At 49.0% G+C, this 23,023-nt stretch overlaps 1 protein-coding gene across 1 annotated transcript in view; it reads left to right on the forward strand.

The window, feature by feature from the left end:
• The first annotated feature begins 577 nt into the window (after positions 1 to 577).
• Positions 578 to 23,023, forward strand: part of LOC146187896 (uncharacterized) — an 87,065-nt gene continuing 64,619 nt past the window's right edge. Inside the window, exon 1 of the mRNA XM_084604946.1 lies at positions 578 to 670. Within this exon, the coding sequence (XP_084461072.1) occupies positions 578 to 670 (93 nt within the window). The remainder of the gene's footprint in view (positions 671 to 23,023) is intronic.

Raw genomic sequence — 23,023 nt, forward strand, 5'->3', positions numbered from 1 at the left:
CACTCGGGGAAGGCAGGTTTAATCTCGTAGGTGACGACGGCGACTTGGCGCACCACACGATACGGGCCCACATAGCGAGAAAGACGCTTTTCCGAGAGCCCGATACGGCGATAAGGCACCCAGAGCAACACGATTGGGACCCATGTAAGAGGAGCTGTTGAGGTGGCAGCTGTTGTAGTGCTCTTGGTGAGAATCTTGGGAGGCTTTTAAACGGAAACGGGCGACTTGGCGAGCTAGGTCGGCACAGGCAATGACACAACGGGCGTATTCTGAACGGGAGATTAGATGTTTAAAACAATGCGCCAAGCAGCAGTTGAGGCTCACGGCCGTACGACAGAGAAACTAGAGACTATCCGGCAGTGTCGTGAAGGGGGCGAGGTATACGTAATTGTAGCGTATGGGAGAGCGATGTCCCAGTCAAGGGGACCAGAGGAGAGGTACATGGTGAGCATATGAGTAAGAGTGAGAATGAGCAGCTCAGTGAGACCATTATTTTGTGGATGGCAAGCGGACGTCAATTTGTGTTTAGTTGAGCACGCGCGAAGAATGTCGTCCACAACTTCTGGAAGGTGCGGCCATGGTCACTGAGCAGTTGACGGGGAGCTCCATGATGAAAAATGAGATCGTTAAGAATGTGGGCGACATCAGCGGCAGTACTCGTAGGGAGCGGGTGCGTTATCGCGTACCATGTCGCATAATCTGTGGCTATTACAACATTTTGCAATACTGCAATATTTTGGCACACGTTTGGAGGATGGCACGCGAAGCCAGACGAGAGAGCCGAGTTACAAGATGTAAGAAGTGTGGGTAGAGTCGAAATAAGATTTTTGGGGTTCCTGCTCTCCAGACCTCAGAGACCGAGCGAGCTGACGGTATTCCTTTGTGTGCTTCGAAGCTTCAGAGACAGCGGTGCATTCGGAAGCTACAGGCCGAAAATGAGGGATCGTGTTCTGCAGAGTAAAGTTCGCGTCCGTAGAGAAGAAAATACCGCGAGAAACCAGTAGTGGTCTCCGTGGCGGTGTTATAAGCATGCGTAACGAATGGTAAGAACCAGTTCTAGTTGGAATGGTAAGCCGCGACGCAGATGGAGAGCACATCACCCAAAGTGCAGTTGAATTTTTTTAATGTTGTGAGCGACAGTGATTTTTTTATAATTGACTTTATTGAAGTTTGTAGAAAAATGCAGTTTTGCCGTGGGACCAAGGCTAGCCTTTCTGTCAAGCCATTCGTCTGTGGATGGCATCATTTAATAGTCCAGTGAGTGATGTTGCATTTTCGCCAAAGGGATTCCACTACCGCCTAACGAAATACATGACTTTTGTCGCTGGACAGATCGAGGGGTGCACCATGGCACAGAATCAAGTGGTTCAAGCATTAGATTGGAACGGCCTTTCCCACAGCATCGCCGCTATCACCTGCCCATCCAACTTTTCCAAAGCACTAACAGATCATATTGTATGTTGAACCCACATGGCAGCCATTGTACTTAATTTTTTTGTATAATCCACCCCTTATGTAATACCCCCACGGGGGTCCTTAAGGTAATAAACTGAACTGAACTGAAAGATGCAACATGGGATGCGTAGAGTCAGGGACAGCCGCAGTTTTAGCGTAACGAGTCAGGTAATCATCGGCTGCGATACCTCAGCGGATTCCGGCAGTAGTATATCGAAGCGGTCCATAGAGGTCGATACCCATGCGGTTGAAAGGCAGCGAGGGGCAAGGAAGAGGCTGCTTTGAGCCGACTGAATTGTGAGGGCCAGACTTCCGACGTTAGCACTAAGCGCGCGAGACAACGTCGTTGCAAACGTATGTAAACATACCTCGCCAATAATAATCGAGGCCTAGCAACGAATATCTTTTAAAGGCGCCGTCACCACCGTAGTGTGGGTCATCGTGAAACTTTGCGCAGATTTCTGACGTCAATCTGGCAGGGGTGACAAGCAGACACATTCCATCGTGAGATTTCTAGTTACGGCTGTACAGCAGGTCATCGCGAACGGCGATGTGAGCAGCCTGGCGGCGGATAGCACAAGACACTGGCGCGGCTGATAGATCGGAGGGAAAGCTTATAAGACGAGCTATCCATTGATCCTATTGTTGCTCGCCGGCCATGTTGCGCAAGCGATGTGCCAGTGAAGTGCATTCGACATGAGAATGATGGGGGAGAGCGGGACAAGGCGTCGATGTCGTTGTTGTTCTGGCCGTATCGATAGATGAGACGAATATTGTACTCTTTGAGAGGAAGGGCCTATCAGCCTGTAGGATTTTAAAATACAGCACAGGGAATTGTGGTCCGTGACGGTCTCGAAAGCGCGGCTGTATGCGTAAGGGCGAAATTTGGAAATAACCCGAATGATAATTAGGCATTGCTTTCCTGTGACGGGGTAATTAGATTCTGCTTTGATCAACGGCTCACATAGATAACGACGTATTCTTCAAAACCGGGTATTTGTTGCGTACGAAAAGCGCCTGCGCCAACGCTACTGACATCTTTATGAACTTCATTGAGAGCAGTTGCAACGAAGGGCCACAAAATAGGAGGTGAGGCAAGGAGAGGGCGCAAGGGTGTGAACGCGGTGTCGCAGGCGTTTGATTAACCGCTCAGGTCGTTGTCGCCGAGCAGGTTTGTCAGAGGCGCGATGATAGTGGCGCAGTTTCAGACAGAACGTCAGAAATAGTAGCATAGGCCGAGAACGTTCCGGAGTTCCTTCATAGGTGACGGCTGCGGGAACCCGTCGCCAGCGTGGTGTTTGGCAGCATCAGGACCTACACCATCCTTAGACATGGCATGGCCTAAAATCGCGAGTTTGCTACCGCCGAAGCGAATCTTCTTCAGATAGGTTTGAGCCTGGCTTAGGGTAAACAGTTCGACGCGCACTTAAGCGGAAAAGGCAGCTCTCAAAATCAGAAGAGAAGATGACAAGGGCAACAAAATAGCAGAGAAAAATTTTCACTTTAGGCCACGTTGAATCGAATCCTTCATGCTCAGAAATGGAGCCGGCGCATTGTAACTCCGTGAGGGCATGACGTTCAATTTGTATAGGCCATCAGGTGTTACAAAAGTGGTCTTGGCACTTGCAGCTTCCGCCAGAGGGACGTGCTTACATCCTGATCGCAGGTCTAAAGATGAAATAAATTTGGTTCCTTGCAAGCAGGCGATGGTGCCATCCGTTCGAGGCAGTGGACAGATGTAATTACTGGGGATGTTGTTAGGCGCCGATAATATTGCAAAACCGTATAGTCCTACCCTTTTCTTTAAAAGAACGACAGGTGAAGCGAACTACCAATTGGAAGTTGAATGACACTCCAGTGAAGCATGTCGTCCACTTGGTGTTAATAATCTATTGTTCAGCCTCCGAGATCCGGTAGGAGCATTGACACAGCGGCTTAAGGGTATCATTATCATTCTCGTGGGTGACGGCAGAGTGTTGCCGTGTCGGATTTTCGAAATATTGAACGAAGGACGATACTTGTCCAGTAAGTGAAGAAGCTGGGCGCGCTGTGGTGCGAGGCTTGCGTCGATAGAACCAGGAATGGTTTCGGCTGCAATGGACGCAGTAGATTCAGGCAAAATGAGAGAGTGGGCGGCCCGGAAAGATCCAGGCATATATGAGATGGGAATGACCAAGGCACTCACTGCGGGGGAAATAGCAGGAGATCAGTAAAGAGTAGGAGACCTGAATTAGGCTGCAGGCGTCTTAGACAGTGAGCACTGTGGAGGGTAGAAGCTGGGCGGGACGAGATGCGAAGCTGGTAGATGTGGTGAAACTGATGGCGCCGTCAGGTGCGGAGAGGCAGGAAACAGGAATGGTGCATGGAGGGACGTCGATATCGACAGTCGCAGTCAGCTTCGTGAGTGCAGAAAACAAATCGATATCCAAAGGGATGTTGCACGGGAGAAGTTCGATTTCAGCGCAAACGCAGATGATGACTGCGTGATAGTCGCAGAGAAAGTCCCAGCCGAAAATGAGGTGATGTGAACACGGCGACAGAACGAGATATCTGTGTTATATAATCAGCAGCGAATGAATGACAGCTCTGGCTGTGCAGGCCACCAAAGGCAAAACAAGCAGTACCATAGCGGTTTGAATCGAGAGATCAGGTAAAGGCACTTAGCGTAGCTTGCGGCATAGATTTCGACTCAACCCAGACACAGCAGCGCCGGCATCCACAAGGGCCAAGACAGCCACACCCTCCAACACAACTTCAAGAACATTTGTATGGACATGACGAAGCCTTATAGTGACCGATGTACTTGCAATGCTTGCCTCGGGAACTATGCTAACAAGTTTTCGTGGGGCGCGTTCGCGTATCGACGCAGCGGTGAAACCGTGCGCCTCGGCGATGGAGAACGGCGGCGAGCAGGCGGTTGGTCGGGAGTGGAGTCTATTTTTGTCGATGATGAGGGACACTGCGTATGTTCAGGAGGTGCGTTGACGTAGGGTCGTGAGTAATCCACAGGCGGCACGATTCGGCGACGACAGTAACGGATAATGTGTCCAGGTACACATGAAAGCCGCTGGCGGTGGTGGAGGGTGGCACGGAATGTCTTAGTAAGCGCGTGAGCGCCTCAGGACGTCGGCGTACGTGAGAGGCACTGCGACAGGAGCCTTCTGAGGAAATGTTGGTAGGTAGCACATCAGCCACTTAATCACTAATCACAGCATAAATGATTGGGGCCAGGTTAGATGGAGCGCCCTGGACGTCAGAATAATGGACCGCTGTTGTGCGACCTCTTCGCGAACGAAGTCCTTAATCTTGTCAGGAGCGAGCTACTGGTCGCCGACACAAACAGACTGGAGAGTGAATGAGGCTGCATGGATGCTGGCTAAGCTACAATACGCTGTTTGCGGGCCTCATCATAGGTCTAGCGAGGCGTGAAGTTCTCGGCAATGGTGGTGGGATTCCGAACGACAAGCATCTCGAGTGCGGCTGCCTCGATACCTTTTAAAATGTGTCTGATGCGATCCGCCGCCAGCAAGGACGCATCTACACTGGTGCAAAGGATGAAATCCTCTATATAACGTGTAAAGGATTCACTTTAAAGCTTGGTTCTAGATCGAAAGTGCTACTCTGCGCGCAGCGGTCGGACAGCAGGGCGGCCAAAATGTCAGACAAGGCCCGTTTAAAGGCGGACCAGGTGGTAAACTCAGTTTTGTGGTTATGGTATCACAGGCTGGCGACGTCTATGAGGTAGAACACTATGTTGTTCACCTTAATGTCTTCGTCCAATTGGTCCTGGCCGCATACCCGCTCACAGGAGGCAACCCAATCCTACACATCGTGATCGTCGGTCCCGCTATAAATGTCCGGGTCGCGATATCAGAGCACACCTGGGCAAATGCAGCGGTAGGCTAAGAAGCAGAGGTGTGGCTCAGGTCGGTTGTCAGAGTAGGAGCGATGGTGCGGCTGCGGAGCTTCAGGTTGGTAGACGAAGGGTCGACCCAGCAAGCTCCGCCAAGGCAAGAGGACCCGAGGGCCTCGCAAAAGCGACCGTCCTAGCCTTTCGTGCCAAAATCTCGATATCTCGCCTTGCGCCCTGGGTGCCTACTGCCGGATCTCTTCTTCCTCCTGATTTTGTACTAGTGTATTTCCAAAAGCAGAACCATGCGCACATGCGCGTAAGCAAGTGCCAGCTCCTTCCTGTGTACTAAGTCTAGTTGTGAACGCGTCTTTTCTGCTGCTGGTTTACCCTTTGTATCATGAAACAACTGGACCAACGAGCTGCGTTTCTTCACTATTTTTCCGCTTTTCATTGCGCCTGTTTCAAATCAAAATATTTAGAAAATTTGTGTTTTTGAGATCACCTTGGAAAGGCTGTTTGACATATTCAGGCGGCCATTGTAGCGGTCTTTTCCCTGCTATGATTAACAATTTTCTCTATTGGGTTGATGGAATACCCGAGTTTTACAATTCAAGAATCAACATCGCTCTACTCCAAAGTGGTCTGGGAGTCAAAATAACGGCTTGAGGGGCTGGTTGGTGCATCATCGTATTCAGATATGTGGCACAAACAAACACAAACACAGGAGAAGATACACACCACACGCGCACACTACCAACTGAAAGAAGAACCGGCCTGAGTGTAGAAGAGGAAGTGTTTTCCGGTTCTTCTTTCAGTTGGTAGTGTGCGCGTGTGGTGTGTATCTTCTCCTGTGTTTGTGTTTGTTTGCGCCACATATCTGAATACGATGGTCTGGGAGTGTTTGCTTGTCGCGTATTCCCTTAAAGCCTAAGAGTGGAGTTGTATAGGCAAGCAAACATTCGGTTATAGTTACAAATAAAACAACATGTAATACGACGCTATTGGACAAGCTTGTTCAAAACTTGCCAAGAATACGAATCTTACTTCTGCACACTGCATTCTCTGGGCTTACTTTACAAATCCCTCGTTAGCCAATGTTCGGAATCTTTACTCACCTGGGGGCACGAATGTGCCATCGAGATGGACAATACCATTTTTCACCACTCATGCTGCAGCGCATATATCACTACATAAAGTGCATACCAACTAAATGTTTATGAAACCTTGGACGTAGAGTGAACGGAATTTCGCACTTAAAGAAAAGGCACTGTGTGAGGAACTATTTATTAATAGTTTTAGGAAACGGTATATGTATCTTGAAACAATATTATTCTTTACGTGTGAATGTCTGGGTTTAGTTCATTCGTTGAAATTATTCACAAATCAGGAACATATTTCGCTCCCCTGCTTACTAATGTCTGTTTCTTCTGCAGGCTCATACACGCTGGTATGTGTGTTCGAGTACATTGCTGACAACCTGTGGGATAAAAGATATGGCTGCACAGACTATGTGCTGATCCGCATATACACCACACGTATGAAAGCTGGAGGCAACGAGTTCGACTTTCGAACTAACATCAACGGCAAGTACTAAAATGCTCCTAGACGAAGACACGGCAAGAGTAGCTCTGATTATATATTGCAACCACTTTCCAGAACTATGCGTGGACAGTCTGTCTTCTTTGATTTTCAGTGCCACAGCTCAGTTTTTCGGTTATGTTTCCCTAATCAACTGAATACTAGTAGACAGAGCATGTACTGATGTCCACTCGGCTCTATTTTCTTTAACCAAAAAGGCACCTTTAAGTGGAAAACACTTTAGAAAAGGTGGCTCGGTCATTATACAACAGATGTCATCATCATCATCATCAGCCTGACTATACCCACCGCAGGGTGAAGGCCTCTCCCATATTTCTCCAATTAACCCGGTTCTGTGCTAGCTGCATCTACTTGACCCCTGCAAACTTCTTAACCTCATCCGCCCACCTAACTTTCTGCCGCCCCGTGCTACGCTTTCCTTACCTTGGAATCTAGCTTGTTACCGTATGCGACCTTCGGTTATCAATTCTTCGCAATACATGTCCTGCCCATGCCCATTTCTTCTTCTTGATTACCACTAGAATACCAGTGACTTGAGTTATTTCTCTGACTTCCTCTGCACAGATGTAGTAAAGTTTATTTACAGGGTTGGACTATTTATTTTTTATTTATTGATACTGCAATACTGACGTTGGGATGATAGCAGGATAGGGATACAAATAAACAGTTTAACAAAACAGGCAAAAGTAAACGAAAATAACAGTGCAAGCTGAAGCACTTCTGCACCATTACCATCGAAACAATTAGATATATACAGCAGAACAGTGAATTAAAAATGCATTCGAAAAAACTAAAATAAAAGAAACTAGATAATGTGTTGCGAGAACAACGTCAGCGATGGCTGCAGCGCTTTATTGTCTGTGAAGGTATTCCGATCGGAAATAGTTCGTTCGTAGAAGGAATGAGTATTCAAAGTAATTATTTCGAACGCGAAAAGGAGTTAGCTGGTGTCGTTGTGGTGTCGCATATTCGGACGTCCATTCTGCAGTGTGTTTTATTTAATTGATACACAAATTTGGGTCATGCACAACGATTCACCTCATTTTTTATCGGACGGCCATCTTGGATTATAAGATATGGTACTGATGTACGTCAATAATTGTTATATATGTATAGTGCCGCCTTCTTTTGAAACTTCCCTAAGTTATTCATGTTAGTTTCTATGAATGAGTCAAATTTGATGGCAGTATAATCTAAAGCAGGCAGAACAATACCTTTGTAAGCAAGTAGGCGTACAGATGGGGTAGACGACCGCAATGACAGTTTCAAGAAAAGCAGTTTACAAAAAGCGTTCCACGTTATGAAGTCAATATGTTTTTTCCAACTGAGATTGGTAGTGACACAGAGCCCTAGATATTTATATTCTGTTACCTCAGTCAGTGCAAATAATCGAAAGGTAACACTTTTTTTGTGTGAGTGATTCTTATTAGTACAGTTTTTTCTAAGTTAATGTTCAGTTGCCAGGCTTCACAGCATGTGAAAAAGATTTTCAACGCACTAATAAATAGTACATGATCGGAGACATTTCTTAGTTCTGTAAAAATAACACAATCATCACTGCTAAATTTAATTTTCACATGAATGTTAGCTACAATATTATTACTATATATTAAAAATAATTTAGGCCTAAGAACAGAGCCCTGAGGGACTCCAGAGTGTAATGTAAGCCTGTCAGAAGAATGGTCGTTAAAGTAAAGAGGAATTGTTCGCAATTTGAAAGGTAAGCTGAAGTCCATTTTACTTATTGTTCGTTATAAAGTATTGTGTCCAATTTATAAATTAGCCTTTCCTGAGTAACCTTATCAAAAGCTTTCGAGCAGTCCATAAATGCGGCATCAATCTGCCTTCCGTTGTTAACTGATGAGGCGAAATCATGTGTAGTTTCTACTGTGTACAAGTAAGTAACCCGTCCTGAACCCATGCTGATACTTTGCAAAAAATTATTAGCTTTCAGAAAGTTTGATATGTAATTGTAAATTATGTGTTAAAATAGTTTACAAGCAGTCGAGAGTGAAATACGGTGATAGTACTTTGTCAATCAATTGTCTCCACTTTTATGAAGCGGTTTCCCTCTAGCAGGTCCCCAGTATCTCGCAATTTGACCTTCATTTGAAAACTTATAAATAAAACAAACAAGTATTCAGATGTCCATTGTGCATATCTTTTCGAAATACATTAGCTATATTCTCTGGTCCAGGTGATGTCTTTATATCATAGTTAGGCTAATGTGTAAAATACCATGCTCACTAATTACAAGTTCATCGAGAGGCGTCAGTGAAGCTTCAAATTTTGGAAAAATATTGTTGAGATAAGTACATACGGACTTGAAATATTCATTGAATACATTAGATGCTGTTTGTGCTTCACTGACCAGTACCTCTTTTGTTTAAAGCTCATTATTGAACCTTGAGGGTTGGGAGACCAAACGCCAGAATTTTTCGGGATACTCTGATTGTTCGAGAAAAGTGTTTGTTGGGCGATTTGGTGTTTTTGATGATTCATAGCTACAGCGCAAACGACAGGACAGAGATGGTGGTGTCCCTCCTTCATCTCTGTCCTGTCGTTTGCGCTGTAGTTATGGATCTCTGATGGTTGTTGTAGCGGCTGCAGGAAGACGTTAAAGAAAATTCACGGGCTCTGTAGCTGAGCGACCTACGCTGCCTCTTTTGAAAAAGGATAAAATAGAGAAGAAAGAAAAATAAGGAGAAAGAGAGAGAGCAAGACACGCGTCGTAACCGCCTCTGATGGTGTATGAGGTCTCCCCTGATGGGGCTGGGGCCGGTAGGTCACCATCGCTTGCGGCGGGGGCTAGCCTTCCACCGAATTTTTATCTGCTGTAGGCCGTCATTGCACCCGCCACCGCTGCGGTGGTGGACGACGGCTGTTGTTGAGGCGCGCGTCTTTCTCTCCGTCTTCCTTTTCTTTCTTCTCTATTTTCTCTTCTGTCTACACGAGGCAGCGGAGGTGGCTCAGCTACAGAGCCAGTAGCAGGCCCGTGCACTTTCTTTTCATTCTTCCTACAGCCACAACAACAACAACAACGTCCGCCACTGAAGCAATGGCGGTTGCAATGACGGCCTATAATAGATACAAGCGCCGGTGGCAGTCGAGTCTAGACGGCAGGGGCGTATGATTCCCAGCCCCGTAAGGCCTGAAGCAGCCACCTTCCCTCGTCCTGGCCGGGATACTCTTATATAAAGTTGGGTAAAGATTCTTCAAAGTAACTCGGTTTCTCCGCGACAGTGTTCTGTTCTTGCTTAGAAATAAGCAAACTTATCCTTAGATCTAATTCCAGAGAATGACTGTTTTTTTCTTCATGCGTTTCAATTTTTTTTAACTCTAGCGTTGCCCGAGAAAACCATTGGTTTTTTTGTTGTCATTTTAACATAAAGGGCACGCGCCATTAAAAAGCCGGTCCTAAATTTTGTGAACATTATGAGTGTTATTACAAAATGTATCAGCATTGAGAGAGAGATAAATAACATTTATTGCACCCGTCAAAAGGTTGGTGAGGATCCGAGGCGAAGCTCTGTCCCAACAATGTCCTCCCCCTCAGCCGTCGACCTGGATGCCTTGAATCTGAGCAGCGGCCAGAGCAAGACAGATGACTTCTCGTAGCCCTTTTACGTCCTGCTTGAGAAGTAGTGCCTCCCAGGACTCATCTGTTCTGTCAGGTTCTCTAAATCAAGGACACGTCCATATCATATATATCATGTCCGCTATGCAATCGCAACGTTTGCACCTGGGGCTAAAAATTTCCGGATGCCACTTGCTCTAAAGCTGGGGGTTCGGGAATACTCCAGCCTGTAGCTTACGCCACATAACCTCCTCGCTTTTGGTGAATTGCTTACACGCTTTTGGCAGTACTGATCTGCCTAATTTGTAATGATTTAGGATATCTTGGTAGGTGTTAAGGTCATCGTCGAACTGTAGGGGCTCCTCATCGCGCAAGGGGTACGGGGTTGCGCATAAGTCGCCACAGTGATCCCGGAATGTAGCTAATCCTCGGGCCAGTACGTGCGCTTTCTCGTCCCTCCTCAACCCCTGGTGCGCCGGCGTCCAAATGAGCGCGACCTGCTCTGCCGGTGGTGGACCACTGGCCAACACTCTTGCTGCTGTGGCCGAAATGCGGCCGGCGTCAGTTTCTAATCGCTGATTTCGAGTCTGTAATTATAATTTTTACCTGTTGTTCTGTTAGAGCTAGCGCGATGGCCACCCCGTCCGCCTCCGTTGCGGTCGAATTTCGGGTGCTGCAGCAAACTACCGAGCCGCCGTCTTCTCTAGTCGCTACGGAAACACGTCCCCTACCGTTCGTGCATCGTGCGGCATCTGTATATAAGACGTCCTGTCTTCACTCAAAACGGCCTTGCAGCGCTGTTGCTCTGTCACTCCTCCGGCTCTCAGGGTAAACGGGGTGCATGTTTTTGGGGAGCGGAGGTATTTTTAATTTGTCCCTAACCTGTCTAGGTAGGTTTTCTCTACGTCTGGAGCATGTTTGCGGCTCATACCCCAGTTTTTCCAAAATGCTCCGACCAGTACGACTGCGCAACAGTCTCTGGTATTGTGAAGTCCTTGCAGCTTCAATGAGCTCTTCGAGGGTATTGGAAACCCCTAGTCTCATAATCTTCTTTGTCAATGTATGGGGTGGTAAACCTAGTGCCGTTTTATCCCTTTACGAATGAGAACGTCAAGTTACTCCTTTTCTGCCTTGTGAAGCCGTAAATACGGCGCAACGTAGACTATCCTACTGATTATAAAGGACTGGACTAGCCTAAGGAGGTTAGCTTCTTTCATGCCCGCATGTTTGTTTGCGATCCGCTTCAGGAGTTAACAGGTTTGACTGGTGCTAGCGTCTAACCTCTGTATCGTTTCCGAGTTCCTTCCGTTGGCCTGGATTCGTAATCCCAGAACTCTAATGGTTGCCGCCGTTGGTATAACGTTATGGTTGACCCTGAGTGTTATTTCCGGATTATCCTGCTTTATACGCCGACAATGGGGCGATCGCATTGACTTGAGAACGAGCGCTTCCGATTCCTCGGCCGAACATCTCAGCCTGATCGGTTCTAAGTATCTTTCTATAACTTCGATTGCCCGCTGGAGTGCCTGATTAATTTCACTGTCACTGCCCCTGCACATCCACAGAGTCAGGTCATCTGCATATAATGTACGGTGTAGCCCTTGGATTTCCTCTAGTTTTGCGGGGAGACCAATCATGGCGATATTAAACAGCGTCGGGGACAACACCGATTCCTGTGGTGTGGCTTTGTTTCCCAGTCGAATACCTTCTACAGTGTGTCCCCCATACTGATAGTTGCCGTTCTATCGCTGAGGAAGTCGCGTATGTAGTTGTACGTGCGAACTCCAACATCTAATGCACTGAGATTCTGCAGAATAGCCGAGAGCTTCACGTTGTGAAAAGCTTTTGACACGTCTAGACCAACCATCACCCTGGTGTCTACTGTTGAATTGTATATGATCTGTTCTTTTAGCTGCAGCATGACATCGCATGCGGCCAAATGCGGTCTAAATCCTATCATGGTGTTCGGATAGATATCGTTGTCCTCCAAAAACCAGTTCAGCCGGGCCTGGAAAACATGCTCCATTAGTTTCCCCACGCATGTCGTGAGCGAGATCGGACGCAAGTGTTCGAAACCCAGCCTCTTCCCCGGCTTCGGGAGGAAAACTAGGTTGACGGCCTTCCATGTCGCCGGCAGCCGACCGACCTCCCAACGCTCCTGCATGAATGCTGCGAGGTGTCGGATCGACGCGTCGTCCAAGTTTCTTAGCATTTGATTGTTAACTCTGTCCGGACCTGGTGGTGGTAGAAAACATTTATATAAGATACAAATACAGGAGGTTATGCATGAGCTGAGCTTGAAGGGGCCAACCCTCACAAACACTAGGTGGAGGTCCCTAGTTCGGGATCCCAGTAGCGTCTGCCGCCGCTCGGGCTCGCCCGACTAAGGCCCGTTGGGCCTGCAGGTCGGAGCAGCCGAGCAGGGTCGCCTCCCAGTCCTCCCGGGTTGGGTTGCGGTGAAGGGGGATAGCCGGATTTGAGGGGCAGGCCCACACCATGTGGTAGATGTCCGAAGACATCACCCCACAGTGCGGGCAACTGCCAGAAAAAGCAGGATCGAAGTGTTTTAGATCTGCCGGGCACAGGAGTGTGTTGGTATATACAGGCGTAGTAAGAGCCGCTCATCCGCCTTTGAAAGGCCTTTACATGGGCGGGGGTAAAGGCTGTGGCTAGATTGGTAGTAATTTACGATATCTTTGAATGTATAAGCCGGATTAGGATCAGCGTCTTGGTCGGAGGGGGAGGAGGAGGAGGAAACTTCCCGGAGAGAGAGCGCGCGGGCGGCGGCGTCGGCAGCCTCGTTTCCAGCCAGCCCCTGATGAGCAGGAGCCGAAATAATATATCGGGTAGCGGGGTCCCCAATGTAGGAGCTATGTTGAAGTATTCGGTAGGCTAGATAAGGGGTCCAGCCCTGTTTGACGTTCCGACAGGCCCCTCGCGAGTCGGAAATTATATATTTCGAGTCAGAGTGGGAAGCAGCCAATGCTATGGTGACCTCCTCCGCATGAGTTATGTTGCGGGCCCTGAAGCTAAGACCGTTGACTGTTTTCGCCTCGTGGACGACTGCGGCCGTGTACCACCCCCCATGGTGCGGGCCAGAGGCGTCCACATAAAAAAGGCCGGGTTTAGAACCATAATGGCGTGCCAGGGCTTCCGCCCGCGCCAGGCGTCTGCCATCATGGTCTTCGCGTGGCATTTTGGCGGGAAGAGGGCGTACGCGGAGGGCGCATCTCCACGGCGCTGGAATGCGTGCCCGTTCTTCCATAAGTGTCGTATGCTTGATGTGGAGCCGGGCAAGAAGGCGGCGGCCCGACTGCGTCTGCGACAAACGCGTATATTGATTTGTGAGGTGCGCTTCCCTCAATTCCCTGAAGGTGTTCACCATTCCCAGCGCCATGAGGCGCTGGTTTGAGGTATTCACCGGAATATCGAGGGCCCGCTTAATGATTTTGCGGAGAATGACCTCGAAGGCATCCTCATCTTGCTTCCGCAGGTGGAGATATGGAGTCGAATACTGGATTCGACTGGTTACGAAGGCGTTTGCCAGCCGCAAGGCACCCTTGCTTCGTAACCCCCCGCGTTTATTGGAAACCCGGCGGACCATTCGGCCCACCTGGGCCCCCACCTTCCGGAGTTTAGCCAATGTTGTGTCTGGCTTGCGGTGTTGGTGAAGGAAGAGTCCCAGTACTCGGACTTCTTGTGTTTCTGGAATTGGACCTGATTGAAGAGTAAGTTGAATTTTAGTAGTGCATTTGGGAGAGGGGCGGATGTGCTCAAATTCCGATTTCTGTGGGGAGCATTGAAGGCCGCAGCGGCTAGCATAGCGGTCTACTATAGTCGCCGCCTGCTGCAGGCTGGCCTCAATGTCTCCAAGTGAGCCCTGTGTGGCCCACAGGTGATCTCGTCGGCGCACAGAGCATGCTGCACGCCCTCGACAGCACCCAGCTGGTCCGGCAGGTGCATCATGGCCAAGTTGAATAGCAGGGGAGAAAGCACTGCGCCTTGCGGCTTTCCCCTGGTACCTAGGGGGAAGGGGCCGTGTTCGTTATCCTGAATGCGGATGTAAGAGTGGCGGTCTGTGAGGAACTGGCGGATATATTGGAAGGCACGGTGGCCACAGTTGGTTTGACTTAAATGAGTGAGAATAATATGATGCGTTACATTGTCGAAAGCCCCCTTAAGATCCAGGGCGAGTACGACCCTGTCCATATGAGGGCATTCGAGGGGGTCAAGGACTTCCCGATGTAGTTGAAGCAAGACATCCTGTGCGCATCTGTGTGGGCGAAATCCGTACATGGTGTCCGCGAAGACTTGTTGTGTCTCAAGGTACTCAGACAACCGGTCCCGCACCATCGTCTCCATAAGTTTGCCCACACAAGAGGTAAGAGAGATGGGGCGAAGGTTGTCCGTGTTTATTGCTTTGTCGGCCTTTGGTATGAATGTGACCACAGCGGTTTTCCAATCAATTGGGAGTGGCGTATCTCCTCTCCATATTGCATTGATGTAGTCCAATAAAGTTGTATAAGCTGAGTCGGGAAGGTTAGCTAGTAATTTAAAAGTGATTTTGTCCCGGCCAGGTGCAGTACCAAGTTTCATTTTGCCCAGGGCTGCCCGTAAGTCGTGGAGCTTAAACGGCTGATCAAGCTCAGCGTTCTCAGAGCCTGCATAAGAGTACGCCTGCCCACGGGTGTCCTGTATGTTGCACAAATATCGGTCCTTGAGTTTGTGCGCGAGTTGTGTAGTATTACCAGAGAAGGCGTGGATTACACGCTGAAGATGTTTTTGTGTTTCTCTACGGGTCTGAGTTGGATCAATGAGGGCGCGAAAGAGGCGCCTTGTGTTTCGGCTGGACATTTGACGCGCTGCCGTGTTGCACCTATCCACCCAGTTAGAGTCGGCGAGCTGGGCCGCGTACTCAGCCGCTCGCTGGGTGAGCTCGGCAATTCGAGCTTTAAGGTTTCTGTTATGTTTCTGCCGGCGCCATCGGCGGACGAGGGAGTGCCGAGCTTCCCACAGGTGGAGTAGGTGGTTGTCCACATTCGAAACCACCTCTGAAAGCTGAATCTGAGTTTCGGTGGAGCGAAGGTGTGAAACCAAATGCTGGGACCATGAGGTGTACCCTTGCTCTGTAATGGATGTTGTGTTGCCGAAATTTTGCCTGAATTTCGTCCAATCTGGGAGACGGGCTTGTGTTGTAGGTTCAGAGAGTGGACGAGTTCTGATTGTGGTATTGATAATGCAGTGGTCGCTGCCGAAGGTTTCCTCGGTGTTGACCCAGTCTGCATGTTGGACGTTATAAGTAAAGGTGAGGTCCGGACAGGTGTCCCTTGTCACGGAGTTACCAAGTCGGGTTGGGTGGACGGGGTCAGTGTGAAGAGTGAGGCCCAGCGTGGACGCAAGCTCCGCCAACCTGCGCCTTCGCTTTTCTTCACGGTGTTAGCCCCAAAGCCGACTGAGGGCGTTAAAGTCGCCTACAATCAGGAGGGGGTCTCGACCCGCGACTCTCAGCGCTCAGCTGAAGAGGTCTGCAAAAGAAATGTGTTGCAGCTTAGGAGGACAGTATACATTGAGATTGTGAAGTGGTGGGTCGTGCTTGCGGAGAGGAAGAGAGTCACCATCACGTAGGAATATACAATTTGGAGGTCGAGGTCGACAAGATTAGCTGTATAATTTTTGTGGACACAAAGCCAAGTCGAGGGGTCTTGTTGAAATGTCGTAGAGCTTGTGAGTGCGGCGCCCATCCCTGGCTCTTGGAAGGCTACCACGGCTGGTAAGCATTCAAAAGTTGCGAGGTAAAGACGGAAGTTGGCCCACTTACAGCGAGCGCGGAAACCTCTGCAGTTCCACTGTGTTATTGTAAATGGGGAAGCCGAGTTTGAAGGTGGAAAGCGCCTACTTTTAGGGGGCCGCGCCTGCATTAGGATTAAATATAAATTTGGAGGGAGCGACTACCTCAGAGCTAGCACCCAAAGGATGGGCATGGATCTCGGTCCCCGGGTGAGGGGCAGCTTCCTCGGTGTCCGAGTCTATGACTCGACGGCTTGTTTTGGGAAGTCGAGAGGACACAACCCGAAGGGGTCCCGATCGTCGGAGAAGGCGGGCATTTTCACCGACATGTTTTGAAATCACAGCCGGAACAGTCTCCATGACCTTGGTCAGGACCTGCTCCATTGCTGCACTGATCATTGAGGTCAGTTTCATAGTCAGGCGGGCCTCCATCTCAGCGAGGATCGCCGCGAAGGCTGGTGATGATGCCACCGGCTCGCTCTCCATGTTCTCCGGGCTAGGAGGATTAGAAGCCAATCTGCTTTCTAAAGCTTGAATTTTGGTAAGCAGCACCTCATTTTGGGCCCGGATGGCTGCCATCTGTATTTGGAGCTCGATATCAATGTGAGATAGGAGGGAGGGGGAGGAGAGGAGGCAACGCCACCCATGCCACTCACCTGTTTGTCCTTTTTCACGGCGCGGGCTCAAGCGTCAGCTGTGCCATCCGTCTTGTTAGTATGGGCTTTGTGGCCTTTTCCCCCATTCGGTGGTGGCGGAGGCGTCTGCCCCTTGGCGCCACCTTCGTCAGGGGACTCTTGCTGCGTTTTTGCTGTGATGTTGGTGTGACGTTTTGCGATGTCTTTGGTTGTGGCGCCGGAGTGTTTTGGCTTCCCGTCAGAATGCCGTGTTGCTGGAGGCCCCGAGCGCTTGGCCGTAGAGGGCGAGCGGAATTTCCTCGCGCACTCAGGAGAGTTTGTTGGGTGCCCGAACCCACATGTTGCACATTTCGGCTGACAGTCGTGAGGAGCCCGCACCCCCTCCACTGCCGGCACTTTTTAGCCACACAGGCCGCAGGTTTCACCATTCGGGTTGGGACATGTGTCCGCCCGGTGTCTAACTGTGCCGCACTTCACACATGCCGGAATTGTTCTTCTGTATGCCCGGACAAGGGCAATTTCTGAGTTGTAATGCACATACCGAGGCACATTCTTCCCGGAGAAGGTGAGCTGGGCCGCGTTGGAGGTGCCGTATTTTCGGATGTTGACGATCGCTCCGGCTCGCCATTGAATTTTTTGTTGCAGGGACGCAGTGGTCTCGCAGCTCGCTACGGTGATGACACCTTTAGAAACATTGTCGGTTTGCTTAAGATGGCCCCGCATGGCAAGGAGCCTTTTGGAGAGGCAAGTTGAAATTTGCCAATGAGGCGATCTGCCACTTCGGCAACCGGGGTGCCCGTGACAACGAGATTTTGCTTCCATGAAGGAAGCAGAGTGAGATTAGCTGCTGCCGACGCACCCAGTAGGGCCTTGAAAGCTTCTCCCAACTGACCGCATTGATACAAATCCCGGAGGGCCACCGGTGTGCTGGGTTTTAGGACGACTTGATAGTCATCCGGATGGAATCTTGGAAGTGTTCTAGGTTTCCACTTCGGTGTCGGCTTCTGAGCTGAACCGCCTTGGGATGCATCCGCGCGCTGGACGTCATTTTGCTGATTTGAGAGCGCTGACTTCGCTGACGCGGAGGAGGACGCTATCTTGGCTCGTCGTTGGGAGCGGCGTTCCACGAGCTTGAAAAGATTTTCATGCCGGACAGCTGATCCCGGCGGAAGCTCTTCGGTTGGGGCAACCGGGACCGTGGACCAGGCCATAGTCTCAGGATCGTAGCCTCGCTGAGCTTGCAGAGCGGCCATATTCTCCGGAAGAGCTCCTCGGCTCGGAGACGGCGTCAGCCGCCGGGCGGAGGAGGCAGCCGCGGCAGCGCGGCCTGGGCCAGACGCTTTTCGGCGAATTTCAGCCCCGCTTGGGTCGGCGGGTCGCCGTTCGCGGCGAGAGGCACCGGAGCCGACGGAAAACACGTCAGCCCTTGGTGCGCGCTCGAGGTGAACTCCCGGACCTGCAGCCGTCTTTGTTCTCAGTCTATTTATTTCTACCCGGACTTCGGCAACCGTTATCGGGCTATCTAGCTCCGGGTTTTCCTGGCCCTTGTAATCAGGCATTTGTTGGCCTATACTCTCTGCACAGTTCAAATACCGGTCTCGGACTTGGGCTATGAGAGTAGCCGCGGTCCCGTCAAATGTATGTATTAGCCTGTGAATTTGCTGCCTGGCCTCCAGTTTAGATTTGTCGGGATCTAGAAGATGCCGAAGTAAGTGCCACGTACTTGCCTTCCCGATATTCCTGTCCAGTTTTTCACAAATGCTGTCCCAGTTTTGCCTCGTTAAAACGAGCGCATATTCTTCAATTTCTTTGTTAAGCACTGCCAATTCTGCGCAAGTTCCTATTCGCTCTTTTCTGTGTGAGTGTCGTTTCTAGATCCTTCTTACGCCTGATACTGACCATGTGACGGTCTACTCCTTCAATGTCTTCGTCAACCTCCATCTCCTCCGTTGCTTCGTTGAACGACTGAATGAGCTTTTTATTCCAATCGTCAATGTTACTTATGCCTTCCTCGTCACCTGTGCGGCCATTTCGGAAAGCCTCCCAGTTCACCAACGTTGCCTTTTTGGTGCGGACGACCAGTGGGCCGTTATCTACTACGATTTCTATAATTTTATGGTCGCTGCTTAAAGTTTCACCTGTGTTACACCACGTGGCGTAAATGCAGCCTCGGTTAGAGTTAAGTCCGGAGATGTATCTATCGAAACGCTTTTAGCCTGGCGGGTTGGTTTCAGGGGATCCGTCAGAAGCAATAAGCCATTCTGCTGAATGCTGTTCCATAGTTCGCCTCCTTTTACCTGCGTGTATCTGTGCCTCCATGCCGTGTGATGCGCGTTAAAGTCCCCTACTATCAACAGGGGTCCTCCTTTCGCGATCACTATCAGCATTGAAGGAAAGAAAAATTGCTAGGTTGCACTTTGGACCACTAATATGCAATGAGGCGAAAGCTTTTATAGCGCGGTGCTCTTTAGCCTTCCACTACGGCACCTCTTCCTCTTTCTTTCTTCTTTCACTCCTACCCTTCTCTTCTTTACAGCGGTTTACATGTGTCCGCGAAGAATTGTGACAGGTACAGCGCCTTTTCTTTGCTGTCAACCAATTCGAAACGCCGCTGATGCCAGCTGTACGGCGTCTGCTTCCATGTGCTGTGTGGTGCGGCGTTCGAGAAAGGGATATATGATAGGCGCTGCACGAACGCCTGGACCGGACGCCCGGCGAGATCTGCTTCGTTTCCGCGTGAATTGTCTGGTGGCGTTATGACAGGATGGGACGTCATTATGATCGTCAGTTCCGATTATTAGACATTACCGAATGTGACGCCATGAAGTTACATCCGGCCATGACGTCACCGTCGATGACGTCACCATGTAGTCATGGCATAGTCAGTCGTCTCTGTCATTACCATGACTAGTTAGTCATGAGTAATTTCTAATTACTACTAGTTAGCCCTTGGTAGTAGTTATTGACTGATCATTAGCCATAACTATTGCTAGTAAGATCTAAGATCTCTTAAGAGTTCCTTGGACTGCCAGAAGATCAAATCAGTCGATATTGTTGACCATAAACCCTGACTGCTCATTGGAGGGTCAAATTCTAAAGTTAAAGCTCAGCTACTTTGGTCATCTGATGAGACGAGAGGAGTCGCTGGAGAAAGATTTGATGTTGGGAAAGGTTGAGGGTCGCCGGAGAAGGGGTAGGCAGCGAACGCGATGGTTAGATGGCATTCTCGAGGCATTGCAGATGAAGCTATGTGATGTTAAGAAGATAGTGAGAGACCGGAAAGCGTGGCGTGACATGGTCCATAGGGTCACGAAGAGTCGGACACGACTGAACGCCTGAACTGAACTGAATTGCTAGTAATAGTTAAGGTGTGACATATTCGGAAACGATATTCGGGTCATGGGTTCGGTTCCCACCAGCGGCACGTTGTTTTTTCTTCTACTTTGTGTTTAATTATCTTTTCCCTAAACAGATTGCATTACTAATTTCTGTGATTATCCAAGTAAACAATAAAAAAGACAAAGTACCATCCCCAACGCTTTCCTTGGCCTCGCCGACTGTTGGCTTCTTTCCTTCATGTATTAAAACGAGCACCCTCATTTCCCCTTAATTGATCTGCTTGTAGCTTACGGGGGTCTCGGTTCTGGCAGCCTTGAAGCCATTGGCAGCGTAACAGGTTTCTAGCACAGCTTTCGCCCTCGCTCCTGATCACGTTCTACGTGACATTGGCGGTAACAAAGGACGTTCCACGTCCGCCGCTATGGTTGAGGGTGGCGCTGGTGAACACTTTCAAGGTTCGTATACAGACAACATAAATACCCAAGAAAGTAGTAGGGGGACAGCGGCCGATGTAGCTCAGTTGGAAGAGCACCGGACGCGATATTCGGAGGTCGTGGGTTCGGTTCCCACCATCGGCACGTTGTTTTTTCTTCTACTTTGTGTTTAATTATCTTTCCGCTAAACAGATTACATTACTAATTTTTGTGATTATCCAAGTAAACATTAAAAAAATACAAAGTACCATCCCCAACGCTTTCCTTGGCCTCGCCGACTGTTGGCTTCTTTCCTTCATGTATTAAACGAGCACCCTCATTTACCTTTAATTGATCTGCCTATATATATATATATATATATATATATATATATATATATATATATATATATATATATATATATATATATATATATATATATATATATATATATATACATATAGATGACCAAAGCACTGTGAGTTAACTTCATCTTCATCTGAGCTTATGCTCAGATGAAGATGAAGTTCACTCACAGTGCTTACAATCTTCCCCCTCCCGAACATAATCGACCATCCTGGTCGCAAATTATATCTCAAGGTCGCCGGTTAAAGTGTTTCAAACGCGACACGTGCACAATCTCGGTGCCGCGACACCGACGATCGCTAACAGGTGATGCAGGTGTGATGAGATAGAGGTCGGGGATGCGAGTAGGTATCAACATTAGCACTTCGTCACCAGGGCAGAAAGACTGAGTGATGGGTCGTATCATATGTATTTTTCCTGGAAGCTTGAGTGGCTTCAGTTTGAAGAGGGCACGATCCCGGCAGTCAGCGATAGGAGATACGAAATCTTCGTGGGAAGGCGCGGCAGAAGGAATGGAAGCTGGGAAGAAGGATGCCTCGAGGGAGAAGGTAGGGTGGCGGCCATATACAAGAAAACGACGGATAGTAGGTTGTGATTCGTTGAACGGCAGTGTTGTACGCGAAAGTGACAAAGGCGAGTAAACAGTAACAGTTTTGCTGAGGGTGAATATAGGCGGATAGAATATAAGAAAGGGTGAGATAAATGCGTTCCGTGAGGCTATTGGTCTGAGGGTGTAGATGTAGTTTTGTGCACCGTGCCTGAAGTATGAACCTCTGCGGCGAGGACGGGGGAGAGGAACGACTTGCCACGATCGCTAAGGAGGAGGCGAGGGGCGCCGTGGCGAAGAGGTATGGGGCCGAATTACGGACTCCGCTCACAAGTTTGTGAGCGTGACGTCAAAATTACGAAGCTGTGACGCAGCCTTGAGACGTCAATCGTGACGAGTATGCGAAATCGTCCAATTACCAGCGACTTTTAGCGTGGCTCCGCCCTAGTAGTCCCGAATCCTCGGCAAACGTTGATGCCACAGTGTGGCACAAAACTGAGCAGGGACCGTCTCCTAACTTTTTCTAACACGACGCAACTAATACGCAATAAATAAAACAAACAAAGGTTTATTTTGGCAAGAAACTATTTTTAGTATTGATTAACATTGAGCTCAAGTTGAAGCGTTCTTAGCTGTGTAATTATACTTGCTATTAGGTAACTTTTGTTGCCGCGAGGGTGCGCCGGCGGCGTCATGGCGTGCACATGGCGGCCTGCAAGCAAACAGCTGATTCCCCGAGAAGGTGCTGCTTTTTTAGTGTCGTCGGTAATCGAAGTACCGTGCAAGTGCCGTGAGCATGCTGAAAACCTAATAGAATGCAGTCGAAGTCCAGGGCCTGCAGCGATAAAATTTCATGGAGCGCTTGACACGGAAATGGACAAAGACAACTTGCGAAGGTGTTTTCGGTCGGCGCCTACTAGTATCGATGAGAAAAGTGCTTAAAGTGCAACGTGCAGGCTCCGTGATTCTATTTGTTTCTCTTTAGGAAATGCAAGACGACTGTGAAGCATGTAGTGTAGGCCAAAATGAAGCTCTGTCCTTGCATTATCATCTGTTTGTATGTAGCTGGATAGTTTAGGAAAGAACATGATCATGGGAATGCTTCCACCCCTGCCGTGACTGAACCCGAAGCCTTCATTCACTGCAGTGCCACCGTGACAGGGCTTTCGATGTAGCTTTCGTTGTAGTGTGCTCTGTATTTTTTTTTTCTTTGTTCTCATGACTGAGTTGCTTTGTTTTTGAGCGATACCTTCTGCCCACACACCATTTGCTTGATGCATATGTGATGTTTTTCTGCGTACGCTACAATCACTGTGAACACTAAAACTCGCAATATTATGCATTCAATTTGTCAGCTTTACACTGTTTAGCATTAAGCAAATGCTTTCTATGCGTCCTAACAGTATATGCAGGCCTGTAGTCCTGGAAGGTTCACTAATGGAGACTACCTTA

This window comes from Amblyomma maculatum, chromosome 5 (assembly GCF_055883805.1).
Source record: "Amblyomma maculatum isolate TAMU_Amacu chromosome 5, ASM5588380v1, whole genome shotgun sequence".
Lineage (NCBI taxonomy): Eukaryota > Metazoa > Arthropoda > Arachnida > Ixodida > Ixodidae > Amblyomma > Amblyomma maculatum.